The 20,560-nt window shown below is 42.7% G+C and overlaps 1 protein-coding gene across 12 annotated transcripts in view; it reads right to left on the bottom strand.

Moving 5' to 3' along the window:
* EFCAB8 (EF-hand calcium binding domain 8) overlaps nt 1-14,534 on the bottom strand; it is a 110,641-nt gene extending 96,107 nt beyond the window's left edge. For 4 of the 12 annotated variants that reach the window (XM_037811095.1, XM_037811094.1, XM_037811093.1 and 1 more), the window contains exons 1-4: nt 14,011-14,533; nt 11,653-11,821; nt 2,994-3,112; nt 1,380-1,483 (exon numbers count right to left, since the gene is read on the bottom strand). In XM_037811095.1, coding sequence (XP_037667023.1) covers nt 1,380-1,483; nt 2,994-3,112; nt 11,653-11,821; nt 14,011-14,109 — 491 coding nt within the window. In that variant the 5' untranslated portion in view covers nt 14,110-14,533. Of the gene's footprint in view, nt 1-1,315; nt 2,058-2,993; nt 3,113-11,652 lie in introns of those variants that run through there. The other 8 variants (XM_037811099.1, XM_037811096.1, XM_037811098.1 and 5 more) reach the window with 8 other exon arrangements.
* Nucleotides 14,535-20,560: the final 6,026 nt, after the last annotated feature.

Raw genomic sequence — 20,560 nt, 5'->3', positions numbered from 1 at the left:
TTTCCAAATGTTGGTGTGGACACTATCTGGCCCATGGCATAAAGATACACTATGTTATGTGAAATTCTACTGCCAAGAGAATCTCTGCAGAAGAGAAGGGAAACTTATCTGGACACAGTTCTCCTCTCCTGCCATCAGCCCATAGCTGCGAATGGATCACGACAAATGCTCTCAGGCATCTGTCTAGTAGTCACTTCCAATTCTGCCACTTTGTTCAGAGCCAAAAAGCCCCGAATAAAGCCCTCCTTGCCCACCTCATAAGGCCACTGAAGAACAGACACAACAGGTGGGAGAACTATGGAACGATAAGAGGGTCCCTAGGGAAACGTCATCTCAGTGAGGCCGTGGGGAGAACAAGAGCCCTCTGCCTCCAAGTACAGCTGTGGGGTCAAAGGACTGTACTTTTGATGAGCTTGGCTCAGGCTCAGTAAAGGCAAGCTAACTTTTAAATTATCCTTTCATGGTTGTTTAATTAAATTATCTTCTCTGTTATACACCCACAGCCCCTTCCTAACCAATGCCAACAAATGTAGGTCACTACCCCTTGTGCCAAAAGACCCTGCTCCTTGGCCTTGGCTACCCACTCCAGGCAGGAGCTGGTGCTCCACCCAAGAAGCCTTCCGGAGAGGAGCCAGTGGCCTACAGGCACCCCAGCTCAAGACCCCTGGCTGCAGCAGGTCTGATTCACTGGAGGGCTCCTCTTTCTCAGGGAGTCTGGAGGGGGGATCACACATGGGGACAGGCAGGGCAAAGACTCGGAGAAAGAAAGAAGCCAAGGCCAGCGAACACAGGAGCCACAAGGAGGAGAGATCAGGCAGAAGTCAAGGCAGAGACGAGACACAGTGCTCCAGGAGTAATGGAGGGACCCAGTCCTGAGAGGCAGCAGAGCTGAGGCCTCTGAGGCCTGGCTGCCAGCTCAAGGAGCAGTTTCCTATGATGGTGCTTCCTCCCTGACACCTCACAGGAAAGTTCTGTCCCTGAGGTACATGAACAGTCTGGGCCCCTATGGATGAAACCACCAAATCTCTCCAGCACATGGTGGTTAACAGACTGGCTGCCAGAGGAAGCAGAAGCAACGTAGCACACAGGGGGGTGGGGATGGGAGTGGAGGGGACACAAACAGACCAACCCTACCACTTCCTAGCTGTATGACTGGGGCAAGTCAGTTGACTTCTCTGAGCCTCATTTTCCTCATCTATGAAATGGGGACAAATCATCTACCTTAATTCCATGAACACCTGCAGAGCTGTGAGGATGAAACAAGCCCCGAGCAAAGTACCAGCCACTTGGGAGGCACCAAGCCAGCGGTGCTCACCACAGGCTGGCACCAACAGTTTTCAGCCACATCCCCTTCAAGGTCCAGGGAAGAGGATTCTTACAGGGGGACAATCCTCATGGGAAGGTGGAAGCGCAGGCAGTACTGGCTCTTCCTCATCAGCTCCTTTCCCCGGAATTCGCACATCACGTAATCCACATACTTCTGCTGTCTCAGAAAGAAAAGGGGAGGGGAGGAAGAGAGTTAGCAGAACAGCTTCAGCATTTGGCTTTGGGAACCCAAGCCTGATTTCCGGTACCTTCCCCCATCTCACCCCAGCCATTTCCTAAGCGCTGGACAAGAGTAGTAGCCAAGTGACAAAGTTCTTGAATCTTAAGCATGTGAAGGGTCTTTTTTCAAGCATTTGTGAAAACAGCACAACAGTGCTTCTCTCCTTGATTTATTTCATAAATGCTGCATACATCTTCAGATCATGTCCACATCAGCCTCTCCTTTGAATCTCTGTATTTACCTGTTTTATGGATATTAAGACTGAGGCCCACGTAAGTACATATAAGTTGCTCAACTTCATGTATCAGTTAACAGCAGGGGGTACCCATAACCCAAGGCCACTAGAGCAACTCTATACTCCGCTGAGCAGCCTCACGAGAACATGGCCAAGCCACAGCAAGCCACCAAATGAAGCTCTAAGAAGAAATAAGGAGTTGGATTAAGAAGGATCACTGTGTAGAGGGCAGAGAATACTAGAAATATGTTTAGTTCAGAATGTCAACAGAAAATCTTTTAAAGCAAAAAAAAAAAAAAAATCCAAATTTCAAAATGCATTCCTAAACCAAGTTGGGGGAGGGTGAGGCAGGAGATACAGCACTTGATGCATGGGCTCTTGAGATTCTCTGGGTTTGAACACTGGCTCAGCTGCTCACTAGCTCTGCAACCTTGAGCAAGTTTCTTAACTTCTCCATGCCACAGTTTCCCAGTCTATCAAATGGGGGTAATTAATAGCATCTACTCTATGCGATTCCTGTGAGGTTTAAGTAAAATAATATATGAACTGTTTAGGAGAATGCCTGGCATAAATACTAGTTATCACTGTCATCATTACTGCATCAATATGTCAGACCAATTTTTTTACTTTTTTGTATTCTTAAATGCTATATATGCTCATTGTAGAACATTCAGAATAAAAAAAAATTGCAAAAATATTATTACTATGCTATAAAGCCCCAATGTTCTTGGATTAACAGTCACAGATTTATCTATTCCTCAGTGTCCATAAAGGGCCAGGAGAGGGCCATTTTTATTTCTGTCAAGGCACCACCTTGAATCCCAAAAGCCAGACGGGAGGCTGGTGGGCAGGAGAGTCCCATGGCAGGTGAGGAGGGCCCTTGCTTCTCACTGCTGCACCTTAGTAGGTCTCACGCAGGGGTCACTGACACTTATCATAAACTTTCCTGTATCCTAGGAGGGGAATGAGCTGCAATGAGCCCCGCTCACAGAAGTCTCAGGAAGAACCCCTCAAAGACACCAAGGGTTCCCTCTACCCAGTCAGTGTCCCAGCTTGTACCAGAATCCATGGGGAGGCTTTCTGATATACCAACTGCCTCCTCATCTTCAACTCTCCATTTGCTCAACCAATCCATCGAGGACTGTACCCCACCAGCCTCCTTCCAGTCCCCCACCAGCCTCCCTCCTGAGGCAGAAGGGGCACCCTCCTCACCCAGGTGATGAAGCCATCACAGTCTGAGTCCACCTTCAGAAATACTGCCTCTAGAATCTCATCTGGCACATTGCTCATAATCTTCTTCATGGCCTTAAGGAAAACCTCCATGTCCAGGACTTCAAAAAAGAAAGAACATCGTCCACTTGATCATAAGGCCCTCACCCCCATCAACACCCACCGGGTTCTTGGGTGTCTAGATACTGAGAGGGGACACACAGAGGACCATGTTTGCCCAGTGCCCTCTGTTTAAGGCAGTCTCTTTGCCGCCTCCCCCAAGCTTGTCAGCTGCGACCACTGCAGGAGAGGCAGAGAGATGGGGGCCAGTCAAGAGACGTGTAGCCTCAGAAGGCTCTCTGCTCCCTAGCGTCTCAAATGCAGTCATTCACTTGGCCTTGTCCATCCTTCCTTCATGGCTCTGACATCCACCCCATCTACCCTAGCCTAGGCCTGATTCCAGAAACTTCCATCATCACTAGGCTATCTTCTGCATCTCATCGGTTCAATATTCAATCATCCCACAGATACTGGCTGAACCCCTTCCACACGGAAGCACTCTGTTGGCCCCCAGAGCAGCGAGTGAAGGAGGGGCTACCAAAAGAGATCAGATCCCATTTCTGAACAAAGACAGACCAGGAAATGAAACTGATAAAAACTCTCCAAAGAAAAGGAAAAGAAAAAAGTAAATAATAACAACAAAGCAGCATTAATCAACTCAAATATATAGAGGGCAAGATAAAGTGCATCTTTTAAAGACAATTATTCAGATACAAACTTTGGCTGGAGGGAATGGGGAGAAGGGGAGAAGCGGAGAGGGAAAGGATAAAACACTCTTCCCATGCTAGGTTTTGTGACTCCAAGGGAGTCTGCCTGTAAATGGGTCTACAACCCGTCTAAATTTTTTTTACAAGTACAGTGTTTTAAAAGCACTTCTAAATTCCCCTCCAAATGTTTGCAGTCCTCACGGTGGCCTGAAGGCTGGGCATTATGTGGTCCTTTCAGACCTCACTGCCCACAACCATCCCCTTCTTTCAGTGCTCCAACCATAGTGGTTCCCTCATTGTTTCTCAAAGCACCAAGCATACACCCCCCCCTCCAGCTCTCCGCACGGTCTGCATGGCCCTGCCCTCCATAAGGATAAAGAGGCCACGTGCTCCCACTGTCCCACTCTGTTGTCCTTCCTGACATTCCTCATTGCCTGACACACATGATTTAATGATCTGCCCCTCTTCTGTCTCCATTCTAGAATGTGAGCTCTGAGAGGGCAGGGATGAATGTGTTTCGTCCATTGCTGAGTCCCCTGAATGTTCCTATGGGCAGTAGGATGTCATGGCGAAGACAATGCAGGCCAGGCCCTGCTCTCTGGGCTTTATGCATATTAATCACCTGATGAGAAAGGACCAGGTCATTTGCCCAAGGTCACACAGCAGTAAGTGAAGATCCTCCATGCTACCCCAAGCAATCCAGCTCCAGAGTCCATGCTCTTCATAAAACACCCAGCACAGTGCTCCGGCAGTCATTATTACTATTTATTGCTGGATTAAGGAACAAATGAAAGCCTAAACAAACATACCTTGCATAAAGAAGAATCCATCTTGCTTATCTGAAATTATAGGCAAGAGGCTAATGCATTTTGAGCAGAACTTAACGGTCCTTCCACATATAAGATGGGCCAGAAGCCCTAGCAGACATCATCAGATGAGTCATGAGCTCTAGAGGCTTCGCTTTGGAGAGCACTGGGAGTAAAACTGCCTCAGTACAGCCTTTAAAGAAGAACCTCCTCTTACATGCGGTGTAGGAATATGGAGTCCTTTCATAGATGCTGAAGAAACTGCATGTATTGTTCACTGCCATGTTATTTTAATATACTTTTTATAAACACTTTACTAAAAAAAGTTTTTTGAGACTAACAAGAGAATAGACAAAGGTATTTGGGAAAGGATATGCACTCTGTGGAGGCCAGCCAGTTTCCCTGCTCATCACCTCTAAAAGGAAGAGTTCACTCTTCTCCAGCCAAATGATTAATTAGTAACTTGAAAACTGCAAATGTGAAAATATCACTTCCCTGGGGAAGGGATTACTACTAGGAATGAGCACGAGGGGACTAGAAATGTTTTATATCTTGATCTAGACGGTAGTTACATGAATGTTTATATATGAAAAATTCATTGAGCTATACCCTTAAATTCTGTCCATTTTGCTGTATGTATATCATGCCTTGATTTAAAAATACATATATATTTTTTCCTAATTCTATTGGGTATGAACTCTCTTACTTCCTTTCCTGGCTCCATCAAGCTTACCTAAACCTCTGAAGACGAGGAGGTTCTCATTACAGCCAACCTTTCCCTCCCCAGCCAGGGTTCACTCTGCCCCATCCTCTGTATCTTCAGCCTCCATCTCTCTACTAGCTTCTTCCCTTCCACCACCCACTCTGTTTCCTCCTGCACTAAAAGAGCCAGAAACAGGAACATTCCCACCCTCCATCACCTCTCTTCCACCCACCACTCCCTGATTTCTGCCACACCACTCTACTGAAACCATCGGTAACCTCCGAACCACATCTGATGGTGCTTTTCCTGCCTTATCTTATGGGGTCTCCTCACTCTGAGCAGTTGACACTACTGGCCACTCCCCCTTCCTTAGCTTTTTTTTGGATGCCACCCTTGGCAGCTTCAGCTCCAGCCTCTCTGAGAGGCTCAGTCTCCTTCCCTAACTCAGCTTTGCTGCCCCGCCCTTACATTTTGCATCTGTCTTGGGTCTTCTCATCATTGGCTCTTTCCCTTCTGCTTTGATACTGAATGATTGTGTCTATTCACCTGGCTTTACATCTCAGGAGAGAAGTTCTCTCCCAGGTACCAGATTCTATATCAACTGTTCCACTGGCCCCTCCAACTCAGCATGTCTAAAATCCAATTTATTATCTTTATCCCAAAACTTGCCCCCCTTTTCTGGATTCACTATCTCTGCTAATGGCATCACCTCTACCCAGTCACCCTGGCTAAAAACTTGAAGGATATTTTCAATATCCACCCCTCCTAAATCCTCAGAAGTATTCTATATTCTATAACTAGATATTTTAATTCTCCCCTTTTATAGATGGGGACACAAAGGCACTGAAAGGCTCAGCAACTTGCCCAGGGGTGCACAGTGGCACAGCTGGGAACTACAACGAAGCAGCCTGACTCTGGAGTCAGGCTCCCAAAAGCCCTTCCCTGTCAGGCAACAATTTCATATCTAGATACAAAGCCTACACAAAAACCCATACATGTAGAGAAGACATACATAGAGTTGAAATGTAATCTTAAAAGAAAAAAGCAAATGCAGAGTCTTCTAATATGTCCATCGTTGAGGAATGATTAAATAAATTACGACATATTCATACTGTGGAATATTGTACAGCAGTTTAAAAGTGGACAAATGGAGGACAGACCTAGATGTGCTAACATGGAAGAAACTCTCAGTTTTATTATTAAGTGCAAATTGGAAACTGCAGCCATATATATATACACTATAATTCCATTTTTGTAAAAAGCAATGAGTGTGTTTGTGAATGTAAATGTTTAAGAAAAGGGTCTGAAAATAAAAATAGTGGATGTTTCTGGGGAAGAAAGTTAGAACGAAGGTAGGTAGAGAAGCAAACAAAAATTTTTCATTAAAAAAAAAGCCTCGCCCCCTCTCCCGCATTATAATTACAATTACTTTATGTCGGGTCATCGCATCACAAGCCTGGACAAGAGTCCTTCAGCCAATCCACCAGCCTCCCCTGCCCTGCCTGACCTGACCAGCACTAAACTCATCTTTCTCAAACAGTTCTAGTGGGCCTGACAGCCCCACTGCAAGGCGTTCAAACCCTCGTGGAGGCCCCTCCTGACCTGGCCCCACCGCCTCACTCCCAGCCTTGCCACCTCAGGACACCCACTGCTCCCTCTCACACTGCAGCTCCTCTGCAGTGTGAGAGGGATGCCACTCCCCTGCCTGGAACTGCCTTCCTCCCTCACCTGCTGGGAAACTTCTACCTATCCTTTAGGATACAGGGCAAATGTTATTGCCTCTGACAATAGGAGTTGTTAGACGGGGAATGGGGGAAAGGAGAGGGGAGGAGGTTTTCCCTTTACATTCTACACCTCTTGTGCTCTCTGAATTTTCTAACTTACAAACAACTATCATGTTTCTTTCTTTAATGTCAAGAGGTGGAATTTCTTTATATTTTAATATATTATTTTTATATATTTATAAGTAATTTTAATTAAATGCTATATTAAAGATATAGAAGGGGGAAAATGTTGTTTCCTAGCCTCCCCTCTGCTCCCCCAACACATTAGTCTCATCCTTCCTAGAGAGTCACAGATGCTCACCACTACGTTTTCCCACACCTGGCTCTCCAGGGAGAGAGTGAGTGTGTGAAGGGAGGGCCTTCCATCATTCATTTTGCTGCCTGCGGTGGGGGATGCCCAAGAAAGTAAAAGCTTTGGAGTCAGAAGACCCAGGGGGTGATCCTGTTTGGGCCTGCCTGTTGTTAATCTATGTTTGAGCACAGGCAAGTCCCCGTTACGGGCCCCAGGCTCCTCACATGTACCATCAGCACACCACTGCTGGCTTTATGGGGCTTTCATGAGGACTGAGTAAACTGATGCTTATCTTTACCACACTTGGTATTGCTTGGTAAAATGTCTACTGGTGAGGGTGGTAGAACCCACTGGGCATGCGTGGCACTGATCTGCACCACCTTTCTCCAAGGCGGAGATAGAAGCACCTCAGCCAATGGTTTTCCACACAAGCACCCCATGACCAGCTGACAAGACTGTGAACACCTCAGAGGCGTCAGGCATGTGTGCTTTCAAAACCTCCCTGGGAGACTGATACATACTCCTCTTTAAAAACCACTAAGCTATCTAGTTAGGACTAAGGCAAATCAGACTAAAAGGTAAAGGTTGATATTGACTGTGTTTTAAAACTTCAATTTCTGTGTGAGACCAAAGGAAGAAATGTTTTTTTTGGTGCAGAATCTGTATTCTGTAGCACACTAAATAATTTAACTTGCACAGTCAGTTTATTCTAACACCCTAATTACATGGAACTTTGAATGGGGAATGAGATCCGGTTGGTTTGTACAGGTTAGTGTGAAATCCCCAAACATCCCAAAGTAATTTGGGCAGAGAATAAAAATATATTTGCAAAGCCCACTTGAGGGACTGGGATAAAATGCAGATATTAAAATATTAAACTTCCCCACCTGGGGAATTACTGATATTTTCACAAACATTGGGGACTACCAATTTAGAAGGCCAAGTCCTTGATCTTGGGTCTTGCCCTTATGAAGCTTGTTACTGCAATAGAGAGGCTAGGCCTACTTACGATTGTACCTAGAAGTCTCCCCCAAAGAATCTCTTTGATTGCTCAGATGTGGCCTCTCTCTCTCTAAGCCCACTCTGCAGGTAAACTCACTGCCCTCCCCCTAAATATGACATGACTCCCAGGGGTGTAAATCTCCTTGGCAACATGGGACATGACTGTGCCGATTTGGATATATTATGTCCCCCAGAAAGCCATGATTTTTTAATCCAATCTTGTTGGGTGGAACACTTTGATTAAGTGTTTCCATGGAGATGGGACTCACCCAAGTGTGGATAATACCTTTGATTAGATTATTTCCATGGAGGTGTGGCCCTGCCCATTCAGTGTGGGTCTTGATTAGTTTACTGGAGCCTTATAAAAGCTCAGAGAGAAGGAGCTCATGCTGCAGCTGAGAGAGACATTTTGGAGATGGCTATTGAAAGTAGACTTTTGCTAGCCCAGAGTTTGCCTGGGAGAAACTAAGAGAACACCCCCAGACGCTTAGAGAGAAACACCCTGGGAGAAAGTAATTTTGAAACCAGAACCCCAAAGCAGACACCAGCCACATGACTGTGCCTTCCCAGCTAACAGAGGTTTTCCAGACACCATCGGCTATTATTCATTGAAGGCACCCTAATGTTGATGCCTTAGTTTGGACACTTTTATGGCTTTAGGACTGTAACTTTGTAACCAAACTCCCTTTATACAAGCCAATCCATTTCTGGTATTTTGCATAATGGCAGTGTTAGCAAACTGGAACACGTGACTCCCAGGGATGAGCCTGGACCTGGCATCATGGGATTGAGAAAATCTTCTTGACCAAAAGGGGAAGAGAAATGAAACAAAATAAAGTTTCAGTGGCTGAGAGATTTCAAATGGAGTCGAGAGGTCATTCCAGAGGTTATTCTTATGTGCTATATAGAGATCCCTTTTTAGTTTTTAGTGTATTGGAATAGCTAGAAGGAAATATCTGAAACTGTTGAACTGCAACCCAGCAGCCTTGACTCTCGAAGATGAATGTATAACTATGTAGCTTACATGGTGTGATTCTGTGACTGTGAAAACCTTGTGGCTCACACTCTGTCTATCCAGCATATGGACAGATGAATAGAAAAATGAAGACAAAAATTAAATTAATAATAGGGGGACATTGTGGGTGTTCTTCTTTACTTGTATTTTTATTCTAATTTATTTTTTGAGTAATAAAAATGTTTAAAAGTTGATTTTGGTGATAATGCACAACTATGAAGGTACTGTGAACAACTGATTGTACACTGTGGATGACTATAGGGTATGTGAATATATCTCAATAAAACTGAATTGGGGGAAAAAAAAAAAGAATCACTGAGCTTCCTCAAAGACAAAAACACTGAGGCCCAGACAAGTGAGCTTGAGGAACACAGAAGAGAATGCTGGTATCTCCCATGAGCGCTGAGAAATGAAATTGAGCCATAATCCACCTCTTTAAAGACTTTTGAAAAAGGAAATCCTATTTCCCTTAGCCTACATCAACTGAAGGTAAATTTTCCTTTCCTCCATTTAAAACATGGCCAAGTTTTTTAAAATGAAGAAGCTCTTTTTACAGTGCTACATGAAAAGACGTTAAGTAAAAAACAAGGTGGGGGGGGACTTGTTAAAAATTTTAACTCACAGATAGATCAAGGTAAACAGTAGGCTGCCACTGCATATAAACAAGAGGGGGAAGTGACTATACACACTATACACCTTTAAAGGTCACAGGAACTGAACACACACCTGCCTGAAGCAGGTAGCACGAACAGGTGTGGGGTGGACATTTTCTCATATTTTGTACCAAAAAAGATGTCACAAGAAAGGTACCTTTTGAATTTTGAACTATGAATATATTACCTATTCAAAATGAACACAAACAGCATAACCAAATTCAGTACTGTTCCTTTGCCTACAAACATGAAGGTCCTCCAAGTTACAGTAGTGGCAACTCCTGGCCACCAAACACTATCACTACGGAACTCCAACTAGGAGCCAAGGCTTCTTCAGGTCAGACACAAATCATCCCTCCTAGGCCTCATTTTTCTCATTTGTAAATTTGGGTTTGTTATCCTTTCCTGCCTACATCATGGTGTGGTTGCAAAACTCAAAAGAAATTGATGGAGCAAGTACACATGACTCCGGTTCTGGCGCGCAGAGTCTAGTGAATATGAACAGAAATGCCTTTAAGTATTCCTATTATTTGACTTTTAGGAGTTTCATTCCAAGACAAAAAAAATCTACCTCTAAAGAGAAAAAAAGTTAGACACACAAAGAATGTTCTTCACAATGTTATTTCAACTCAATAAAACCAAATTGTCCAAAAATAAAGGAAAGGCTGAGTAAACTAGAGAAACACTTGCATCCATTAGTAATGGTGGTTTGGAAGAACACATAGCAAGATGGAAAAGCCCCTATGACACGTATTAAATGAAAAATAAGGCTCTGAAATTATGTATATAGTTTAATTACAGATACATGAGAACACACACAGCCATCTAGGATGAAGAGACGCTTAAAATGGCCCCTGTAATGTTCACTGGTACTCACACACTTAAGTGATCCCCTCCCTTTAAGTGTAACAGAACCTGTCATTTGTTTCTAACCAAAAGAATATGAATAGGACGTTCGTGACTCTGTGTACAAGATTACATAATTGTCACATAAGATTGTAGCACCCTTCTTGCTGGAGTTTCTCTCTCCCCTGCCACATGGCAAGGAACTGCGGGCCGCCTCTAGGAGCTAAGGATGACCTCCAGCCAACAGCCATGAAGAAACCGAAGCCCTCGGCCCTTCAGCTGCAAGGAGGTGAATTGTGCCAACACCCTGAGTGGGCTTGGAAGTGGGTCCTTCCCCAGTCAAGTCTCGGATGATACCACAAACCCAGCCGATACCTTGATCACAGCCCTGTGAGACCCTAAGCAGAGGACCCAGCTAAATAAACCATGCCCAGACTTCTGGCCCACAAAAACTGTGAAATAATAAACATGTTTAATATTAAGTTATTAAGTTTGTGGGAGTATTGTTACAAAGTAACGGATAATAAACCATACATAAAAAAATATGTGGAGGAAAACATAACAAAATGCTAACAGTTGTTACACTTGGGTATTTGGTTTAGGATTATTTTTTACTTTTTTCTAAAAACCAAGTAATTTCCAATAAACTTATAATGTTTATATAATGATAAAAAGTTTTAGAGGAGGACATTGGATGTAAAAACACTTGTCAATCTGAATCCTCCACACACCCCAGGTGCTGGCTCCCAATTTGTACAGAAATTATAGAGACTGAGCTTACAAAGCAGCTTTACCTCTAGTTAAGCCAACTCCCTCCTCAAACATTTTCTCCATCTTCGCCAGTGGTAGCTCAGTAAAGAGCTCAGACTCTTGTTCGAAGTCAGTCGTGTGGCTAAGGGCGATGGATGGTGCCGGAGAGCTCTTCTGGAGTCCAGATGGGCTGAATGGCTGGAACAAAGATGACTACAAGAACCAGACTGAGAGGGTTAATTTCCTGAACTGAACATTCTAAAGAACATCTTACTTAAAGACTCTTTGGAGGACAGTATATGCAGTCTTATAGTGTTAACTAAAATAATTCATAACCACTTGCAGACTTAAGATCAAGAAAAATCTAGACTACTTCCCTCACTTTGGGGAGTTAATCATTGTTTTCCTTTTACAGACGCCACGACTGAGGCTCTAAGAGCTTAGAGGACACAGGGTCCTATATTAAACATGAAAGGTGCTTCAAGTCAGTGACTATTGTTTCAAATCTTTTAATGGTCAGAATTCAAGACCCCAAGGAACCTAGACCCATCTTACCCAGCCAATCTGATCTGGTTTGAACCAGCCCAGATAACCCAATTGTGTCAGATCAGCTGCCTCCCCATATACACACACCAAAGTTCATGCTGACACCACCATCAGCAGCTCTCCTCAGCTTCCTACTTCTACTCATCCTTCCCAGGTCCCCCAAGCAGCTTTTTTCAACCATCCAGCACCCAACAGTGCTTCCTCTCTTCAGACCTTACTCACTTTGACACTCAGCGCAATGCTTCAGGTTACCAAAGTCTCTGGTTATCAATGGCTGCCTTCTCTCAGATTCTAAATGTGAATTATTAGATGACCAAGTGCTCTGTTGAGTGGCAAACAGGCAGCATTGCTTTCAGACACAGTTCTTTGGGCTTTGAGCAGTCATGAAGACTTCAGCTCAAACAACCAGAAGACAAGATATGGGTGGAATTGCTCACTCTCCCCACCCTGATCCCACCAAAAGAGCATAAATGCTCCTCCACTGGGGACTTTCATTCATTAATTCAATGTCCACACTGAATATATACTGAGTGCCAGGCACTATGGATACAACAGTGAATAAAACGGAGAGTCCCTACCTTTGTGGAGCCCAACAGATGAGCTAGTTAATGCTCTCACCATCTTCCTGGGCCTCAAAACAAGAAATCTCAGCAATATCTTTGGCTCTTCCCTCTTCTTCCCATCCATTAAGAGTGCTATTGATTCTTAGGATAATCCATCTCCTACATCTAAACCCCCCTCTCCCATAGCACAGTCCCAGCTTGAACCCTGGACTTTTGCTGAGCTAAGTACAATGATCTCCCTTCTCTAACTTGAGACTAGATACTGGCCTTCCCTTCCAATCCCTCTCCCAACACTGGTACCAGTTATCTTTCTAGAAAGCATATCTGACTATTTGCCCCACTCTTAGCTCTTGAGAATAGCATTTAAAGCCCTTCTCCTTCTAGTCCTGACCTAACTTTCTAGTTTCAGTGCACACACCATATCCCAAGCACACTAACTGCTCTCCACTACCCCAAACTCAGCAAGCACATTTGCATTCCACTTTTACTCAATGTCTCCTATACATGATATAGCCCATCTTCTCCAGAAATGAATTCTCACCCATTCTTCAAAGTTCAGTTTGAATAGCACCTCATCCAAGGAGCTTTTCCACAACTTTCAGGTGAGTTATCAATGCCCCTGCTGTGCTCTTTGTTTGTAACTGCCATTGCATGGCATGATAATTGTGCGTATGTGTCTATATATGTAGAAAACAAGGTGTGAGGGAAAGCACATGGCTGTGGAGTCCCGGAGCTCTGGGTGAGAATTCTGCCTGGTTCCCCCGCTTACAATCTATTTTACCTTGGCACATTACACCACTTCTCTGAGCCAGTTTCCTCATCTACAAAATAGAGAACCACAGTACTTATCCCGCAGGTTTATGGTGCGACCTAAATGAGACCCGAATAAACTCAGCCCTAGCAAACTGCACTTACACAAGAAATGTCAGCTCTTATTATTATCCATTTCCTCTTCGATTACTTTGTTCTTTGAAGGCAAGGGTGTAATTTATCTCAATTTTATTTATATTAATCTGTTGGGCTTGATATAATTCATAAGGTGCATTCCACCATTATTACAACTCTGCTGGACAAAATTAAGTATAGTCCATGCAGAGAATGCAAACTGGGGGCCTCAGTTTTGTTGCTTTGGCCATGCAGTGCTTTAAAAGGAAAATCCAGACTGCTGTAGCACACACTTTAGTTACCTTCCTGGCCTTAGTGCAGAGACCGACAGGCTTCTACATTGATGAATGATGTTTTTAGTGGCTCTATGATGCCACCTCTCTTTATTAACTGTAATGATTTTCTTACCTTTTGAGAATGTGAGCTCTCTCTTAAGATCTCAGAAGACACTTTTGACCTAGAATAGGGAATTACAGTCGTTTTAAAGCCAATTTTTCTAAGGACCATATGTGAGGCTCATCAAACCAAGTTCACAGAAGGGGGAAAAGAAGTCAGAGTCAAGGGGTGGGGGTGGCTGCTTCTTGCCCACAGACACTCCCAGCATGCATTGGTGAGGATTTTTTTTCCCTAGTGGCTTCTCCAGCAGGGCACTTATCTCAAGCTTACAACTAATCCTTCCCTCCCCTGATGGCTTACACCTAATCCTTCCTTCCTACTGACACCTTCTCAAATTGAAGGCTTCTCAAGTTACTTTACTCCTGACTCAATGCCAAAGGCTTCCTAGAGGGGGTCATATACATTTTACAGAATTAGAAGGGACATAGGAGGGCATATGGTCAACCTACATTTCACAGATGAGGAAAATGAGGACAGGGGGCAGGCACATGCCCATAGTGTCAAAGACATGCACCAGAGGTGGGAGCAGAATGGGTCCCTGACTTATCACTGCATCCCTCCCTCCCCTCCAATGCCCCTGGAGACAGGACTTCTGGAGAGTTGACAGAACTCTCTTCACTGTAGCATACAAATTAGGTGCAAGTGTGTGGGAGTGGTACATTCCACCGAGTACTGCTCTGAGAACGTAAAGGGCATATTTCTACTGAGTCTGCAGCACCTACATAGGAGGGCAGACGGCATTTTGTTAGGACTTGGAGAGCACCAATCCACCTCACCAATAGGTCCCACAAGGCAAGAGTTGAGAGAGCACTCTAGAATGGCAGGGGAATGGCAAGGAAATAGTCAAGCCCAAGTCATGCTTCAGGGGACAGACTGAATGCACCAGCTTAGCTTGACCAGAGGATCCCTAGAAAGAAACAGCAAGAAAGGTTGAAAAGAAAAAAAATGGGAACAGAATATAGTCTTAGATACCTGGCCAAGGAATCTGAAAGGATGAAGGACAATCATGAAAATTCATCAACATAAATAATACGAAGGAAGAGAAAAGGAGGAAGATTGAAGACTGGCTAAGGCAACTAACAGTGTCATGACCGCAGCTCAGATGTCAAGACCAAAGAAGAGAGAAGAGCTGAGGGAAACTTTGATTTGGAAACCAAGTACCAGGGTAACAGAAGGAAATGCCAGTACCATTTCCAGAAACAGGAGTAAGGCGGCAACATGGTTTAATGCATGTAATACTGGGCTATCCAATTAGAACTTAGAAAAATGAATAGCTGGAAATATGGGGACTGAAATCTGGAATGGCAATATTGAGAGGAAAGAAACAGAGGAAGAAACACACAAGACAGGATGGGTCAGACAGCTAGGAGGATAGGATGTTTGAGTGGGCCAAGATGATAAGAGAAAGAAAAGGCCCCTGAATATGGCAATGAAGAGATGACTGGTGAAAAAAGCTGCAGAAGTATATTTATAATATAACTCCATTTGTTAAGAAAAAATGCATGCATGTACATGTTGACACACAGAAAAAGAGCCTGGAAAAACATACTCCAAATTTAATGGCAGTTATCTCTGGCAGGTGAAAATATAAAGGATATTTATAGTCTAAATCAGGCATTTCTCTAATGTTTGATTTTTTTTTTTTAGTTCAAAAAAGATGCATGGCAATCTTTAAAATTCATTTCAGTGGAGAAGACAGGGTAGTAGATACCAAGTTTATATTACCCATCCATGAAAAACCACTGTACCAGAGTGGTTGCTGCAAAATTGTAAAATAAATAAAGTGAATGGCCCTCAGCAGAGGAATGGATGAATAAATTGGTACATCTATGCTCAGAATTGCCCAAGCACTCAAAAGGACAAATTTCAGCTTCAGCAGATAACTGGGAAAGATTTCCATGAGGCGCTAATAAGAAAAGCAAGATGCAGAAAAAGGTGTACAGGATGATGTTAATTTTCGTTAAGTATGTATGTGCACACACACAAATACACTGATAAACAGGACAATCCCTCACATGTGAGGCCTAGGGCAAAGGTACAAATACAGGTCTACACAACCACATCTAGTTATTTTAATGTTCATAAATCAAGTTAATATACTGTTAAAGAAGATCTATTCTATACTCTACTTTGAAAAATATACTTGGAAGGCCAGGTTCAAATTTAGAATTCTTGGACTCCTCAGAGTTCAGTGCCAGAATTTAGCAGTGAGAACCAGCCTCCCTCGACCCCCTCTGTCCTGTTCAAGGGTCTGTGGCATGTGTATGGATGCTCCAGCTCACAAATCCAAGTCACACTTCCATTGCTCCTTGGCCCTCAGGCCTAGGTAAGACTACCTTCAAAAATGATGGACTGGGCAACAGGCCTATAGACAATGGAATCAGGTTCAAGGCAAGTATGGCAGGCAATTAGAAGGCCCTGAGTTCTCAGGACATGTGGGAAGGTTGGCTGAGTGACCATGCCCTCTTAGTCCCTTAGACTCCTCACCCCAGAGAAGGACACAGAAGACTGATAGAACAGGACCTTCTAAAGCTCAGGGCCCGAGGCAGGAACCCCTTCCTGTCTGGGTCTAAGGGAGGTACTGTCAGTATATACAAAATTATGAGTAAAGAGAAAAATACAGGACACATATTAGGGTGTTGAAATGAGAAACTGGGAGACCAGTGTCACAAAAAAGGTGGGCCAAGAAAAAAAAAAAAAGAAAATAATCTGCACTAATAGAGATGTGTGATCACATTTACATAAAGCAGGTAGGCATGAGTATATCTAAAGAAAACAAATAGAATTTGTTTTGCTTTAAAGTCATCATTGATTATAGTTAACATCACCAATAATGGAACAAAATGACATTGTGTGCCTCCTGATGCGAAACACTCAGGACACACTACTTCAGTATGCCAAAAGTGCATAACCTGAATCTAATCATGATGACTGGGCTTTCCTTTTAAAATGTCAACACCATGAAAAACAAAGAAAGGCTAAGGAACTGTTCCACACTAAGGGAGACTAAAGAGACCTAACAACTAATGGCAACGAGTAATTCGGAACTGGGCCCCACACTGGGGAAAAAAAATTGCTATAAGAGCATTATTGGGAAAATTGGTGAAATGTGAATATGAACTACAGATCATTACATAACATTGTATTAATGTTATTTTTCCTGCCTTTAACAATTTTACTGCAGTTAAAAAAGAGAATGTTCTTGTTCTTAAGAATTACACACTGAAGTATTTAGGGATAAAGTATAATGCCTGTAATTTACTCTCGAATGGTTCAACAAATACAACATGTGCATATTGAGAATGATAAAGCAAATGTGGCAAAATGTTCAAACTGGTCAATCAGAGCACTGGGAAGTTCTTTTTACTATTCTTAGTTATTCCATATACTATGAATCATTTCAAAATTAAAACTTTTATGAGAGAAATGCATCTTTAACCAGGAAAGAGCATGCAGTTCTAGAGAGCAAGCTGTTCTATGTATGTTCACGCACTAAGGCAAAGCAACCAATGGAAAAAGATACTGGCTGAAAGCAAGAGACCACTCAAAAGAAACAGGCAAGAGCAAAAGTCAAAAATCAGAGAAAAGTAGCATTTTCTAATATTGGAGAGAAAGAAGAGAAGAATTAGATGTAGAATTAAATTTCTATTTAGAATTATAGAACAGGTAGGATGAGAGGAAGTCACACTCACTGGCCTCAATCCACTCCCTCAAGTTTACCAGTCCAGAGAAAGGTGGGGAAGGGACCAATGAGCCTGGAAACAAAGAGCTGGGAACAGCTGCTAGGAGAGCACGCTAAGAATGGGAAGGAAACAAATAGCCTATTAAATAATTTGGTTTGTAAAAATTTGTAGGGGCAGATGCCTTAAGACAAAATGTAGTTAAAGCTCTCCTGGAAATGGAGGACAGGTGCTGCCTGGTTCCCATTCAGCCTTTCATCTCAGGCAAATGAATCTGAAGGCTGAAACAGCCAAACTTTTGAGGACTCGAATCCGAAACCCTGCTCACCCTGACTCAACTTGATCTCCCCAGCTAATCTTGCTGGCAAAATGTGACATAAGCTTATCGGTTTTCGACTCCATTCTCAACTGAGACATCTTGGCAGCTGTCTCTGAGTCCAAGGCAGCTCCTCTGTGAGGTCACTGTGGAATTCTGAGGGCTTCTACCTGACCACAGTCAGCCAGCCACATGTAGAGCCACGGGAATGAGAAAGAATTCCATACACAGATAACAAATGGAGCATCAGAATCCATCCCACAAACCGTAATCACAGCCATTTTTTCATCTGATTGACATTCTTTTTATTGATGAAGTTGAACTTAACAGCAATGACAGGCGCTACAGCACAAACACCCAGGACATGAATACAAAACAATCCCAAAACAATCCACATGACAAGTACAGGCAGAGTGAACCACTTCCCATGAAAAACGTGTAAAATGCCTGGGAATTCACGATAAATCAGGCTTCAAAGCCAAAAGGCCAACTGGTTCCCACAGTTGGTGCGGTGAAAGGCACAGCAGCTTTCTAACCCAGCCCTCTGCATGAGCTCCAATTCTTTGAAAAGAGGAAGGCTACAAGAGGACTGCATGTGAAATAGAGGTCTTACAAATCCTGACTCCAAAGCAGGCCTAGACTTTATTCAACACTATTCAAATCTCAATCCATGACAAAATATGGCAGGATGAATTGGTAAAAGACAAATCTCTTTGGGAGATTTCAACAAGGGAAATAGATAATTTGAAAAGACATCCTCAACATTAATAAACAACAGCAGTTATCAAACAGCTAGGGTGGAAACACACACATATGCACACACACACAACACCCAGCTAAATCACATTTAATGACTGAATACCAAACAAGAAATTCTCCCGGAACTACACAACAAAGAGAACAACATGACAGAGAAAAAAGATCTCCGTTCCCATTTCATCGATAATTACTAGGATTTTGTCATATTGTAAAACAAAGAACTAAATTAAGGTCAAAAAAGGTGCAAACTTTAGGGAAATGGAAATCAAAACCACAATAAGATACCACTTAACAACCACTAGAATGGCTACTATTAAATAACAGGAAGTTAAGTACTGGCAAGGATGCAGAGAAACAGGAACCCTCATGCATTATTGGTGGGAATGCTGGTACAACCGCTGTGGAAAAGTTTGGCAATTCCTCAAAGAATTACCATATCACCCACCCAGCAATCCCACTTATAGGTCTATATCCAGAAGAACTGAAAGCAGGGACTCGAACTAATTTTTGTACAGCAATGTTTATAGCAGCTTTACTCACAAGAGACAAAAGGTGGAAACAACCCAAATGTCCAACAACAGGTAAATGAATAAACAAAATGTGGTATAAATATACAATGGAATATCATTCAGCCATAAAAAGGCCTGAAACTGATGCATGCTACAACATGCATGAACCTTGAAGACACCATGATGAGTGAAATAGGCCAGATGAAAAGGACAGATACTCTATGATTTCACTTAAAAGTAGTAACTAGAATATGCAAATTCAAAGAAAGTAGAATAGAGGTTACCAAAAGCAAGGGTGAGGCGGAATGGGGAGCTAATGCTTCAAGTTACTGTTTAGGATGGAAAAGTATTGGTAATGGATGGTGGTAATGGCAGCACAACATCATGAATGTAATTAATACCAATGAATTGTATTCTTGAAAGTGGTTAAAATGGGAAATTTTATGTTGTATGTATGTTACCACAATAAAATCTGGCAGGGAAAAAAGGTGCAGAAGGCTTTTTAAATCAAACACTAGAAGGGTTTTAAGTCAAGGCCAATGGCCCAAAATTTGACTTGTTTTCCAGTGATTTTGTTCAGTCCTTTCATTTTCCAATCCATTGTCATCACTTCTAATTAAAGCAGTTCCTGCACTTTTCCAATGACACACATTTACAAATCAATTATATAAATATATTTTCATTAACACCCATCTTCACTGATTAGTAACTTTATCAATATTTTATATGGCCTAAAATATACTGGCACCATCATAATAAATATATTTTTCCCTCCCAGGGAAGACACATAGAAGAAAAAAGGGGAAATATTAAGATGCATTCTACTTTTTAGTTAAGGGAATTTTCAGAAAACTTTCATCATCTAAAAAGAGTGAAAATATGATGGTCAATAACATTAAAAAAAAAAAAAAGAAGTGGGCAGGATGTTATTAAGAAAAATTTCCTAAATAAACCTCTGCACAAAAATAATTCTAGAAAAAAGTTAAAGTCCTACTTGGGACTAATTCAGGCATCACTAGCCAATTCCAAGGAAATTCTGATCCCTAGTAAGAGATGCTGCCACAAGGGAGCTACCCCAGTGGGCCTGGGTTGCAATTAATAGTTACAATGAACTGCTCTAGGGAAGGCTAAGTATCCCCACTTAGCAGCAATCCCAGCAAGTGTCCTTTCAAGCTTTATTACTGGATTTTAAGATGTTAAAACGTGTCTCTTTCTCAGTTTTACATAATTTGTCAATAATTTTAAGATGCAGTTTGATGGCCAGGAAGAGATTTTTCCTTTTCAAACAAGAAACATGA

The sequence above is a fragment of the Choloepus didactylus genome, chromosome 19, assembly GCF_015220235.1.
Source record: "Choloepus didactylus isolate mChoDid1 chromosome 19, mChoDid1.pri, whole genome shotgun sequence".
NCBI lineage: Eukaryota > Metazoa > Chordata > Mammalia > Pilosa > Megalonychidae > Choloepus > Choloepus didactylus.
Note: the sequence above shows the minus strand (reverse complement) of the source record. Positions and strands in the feature narration are given on the sequence as shown.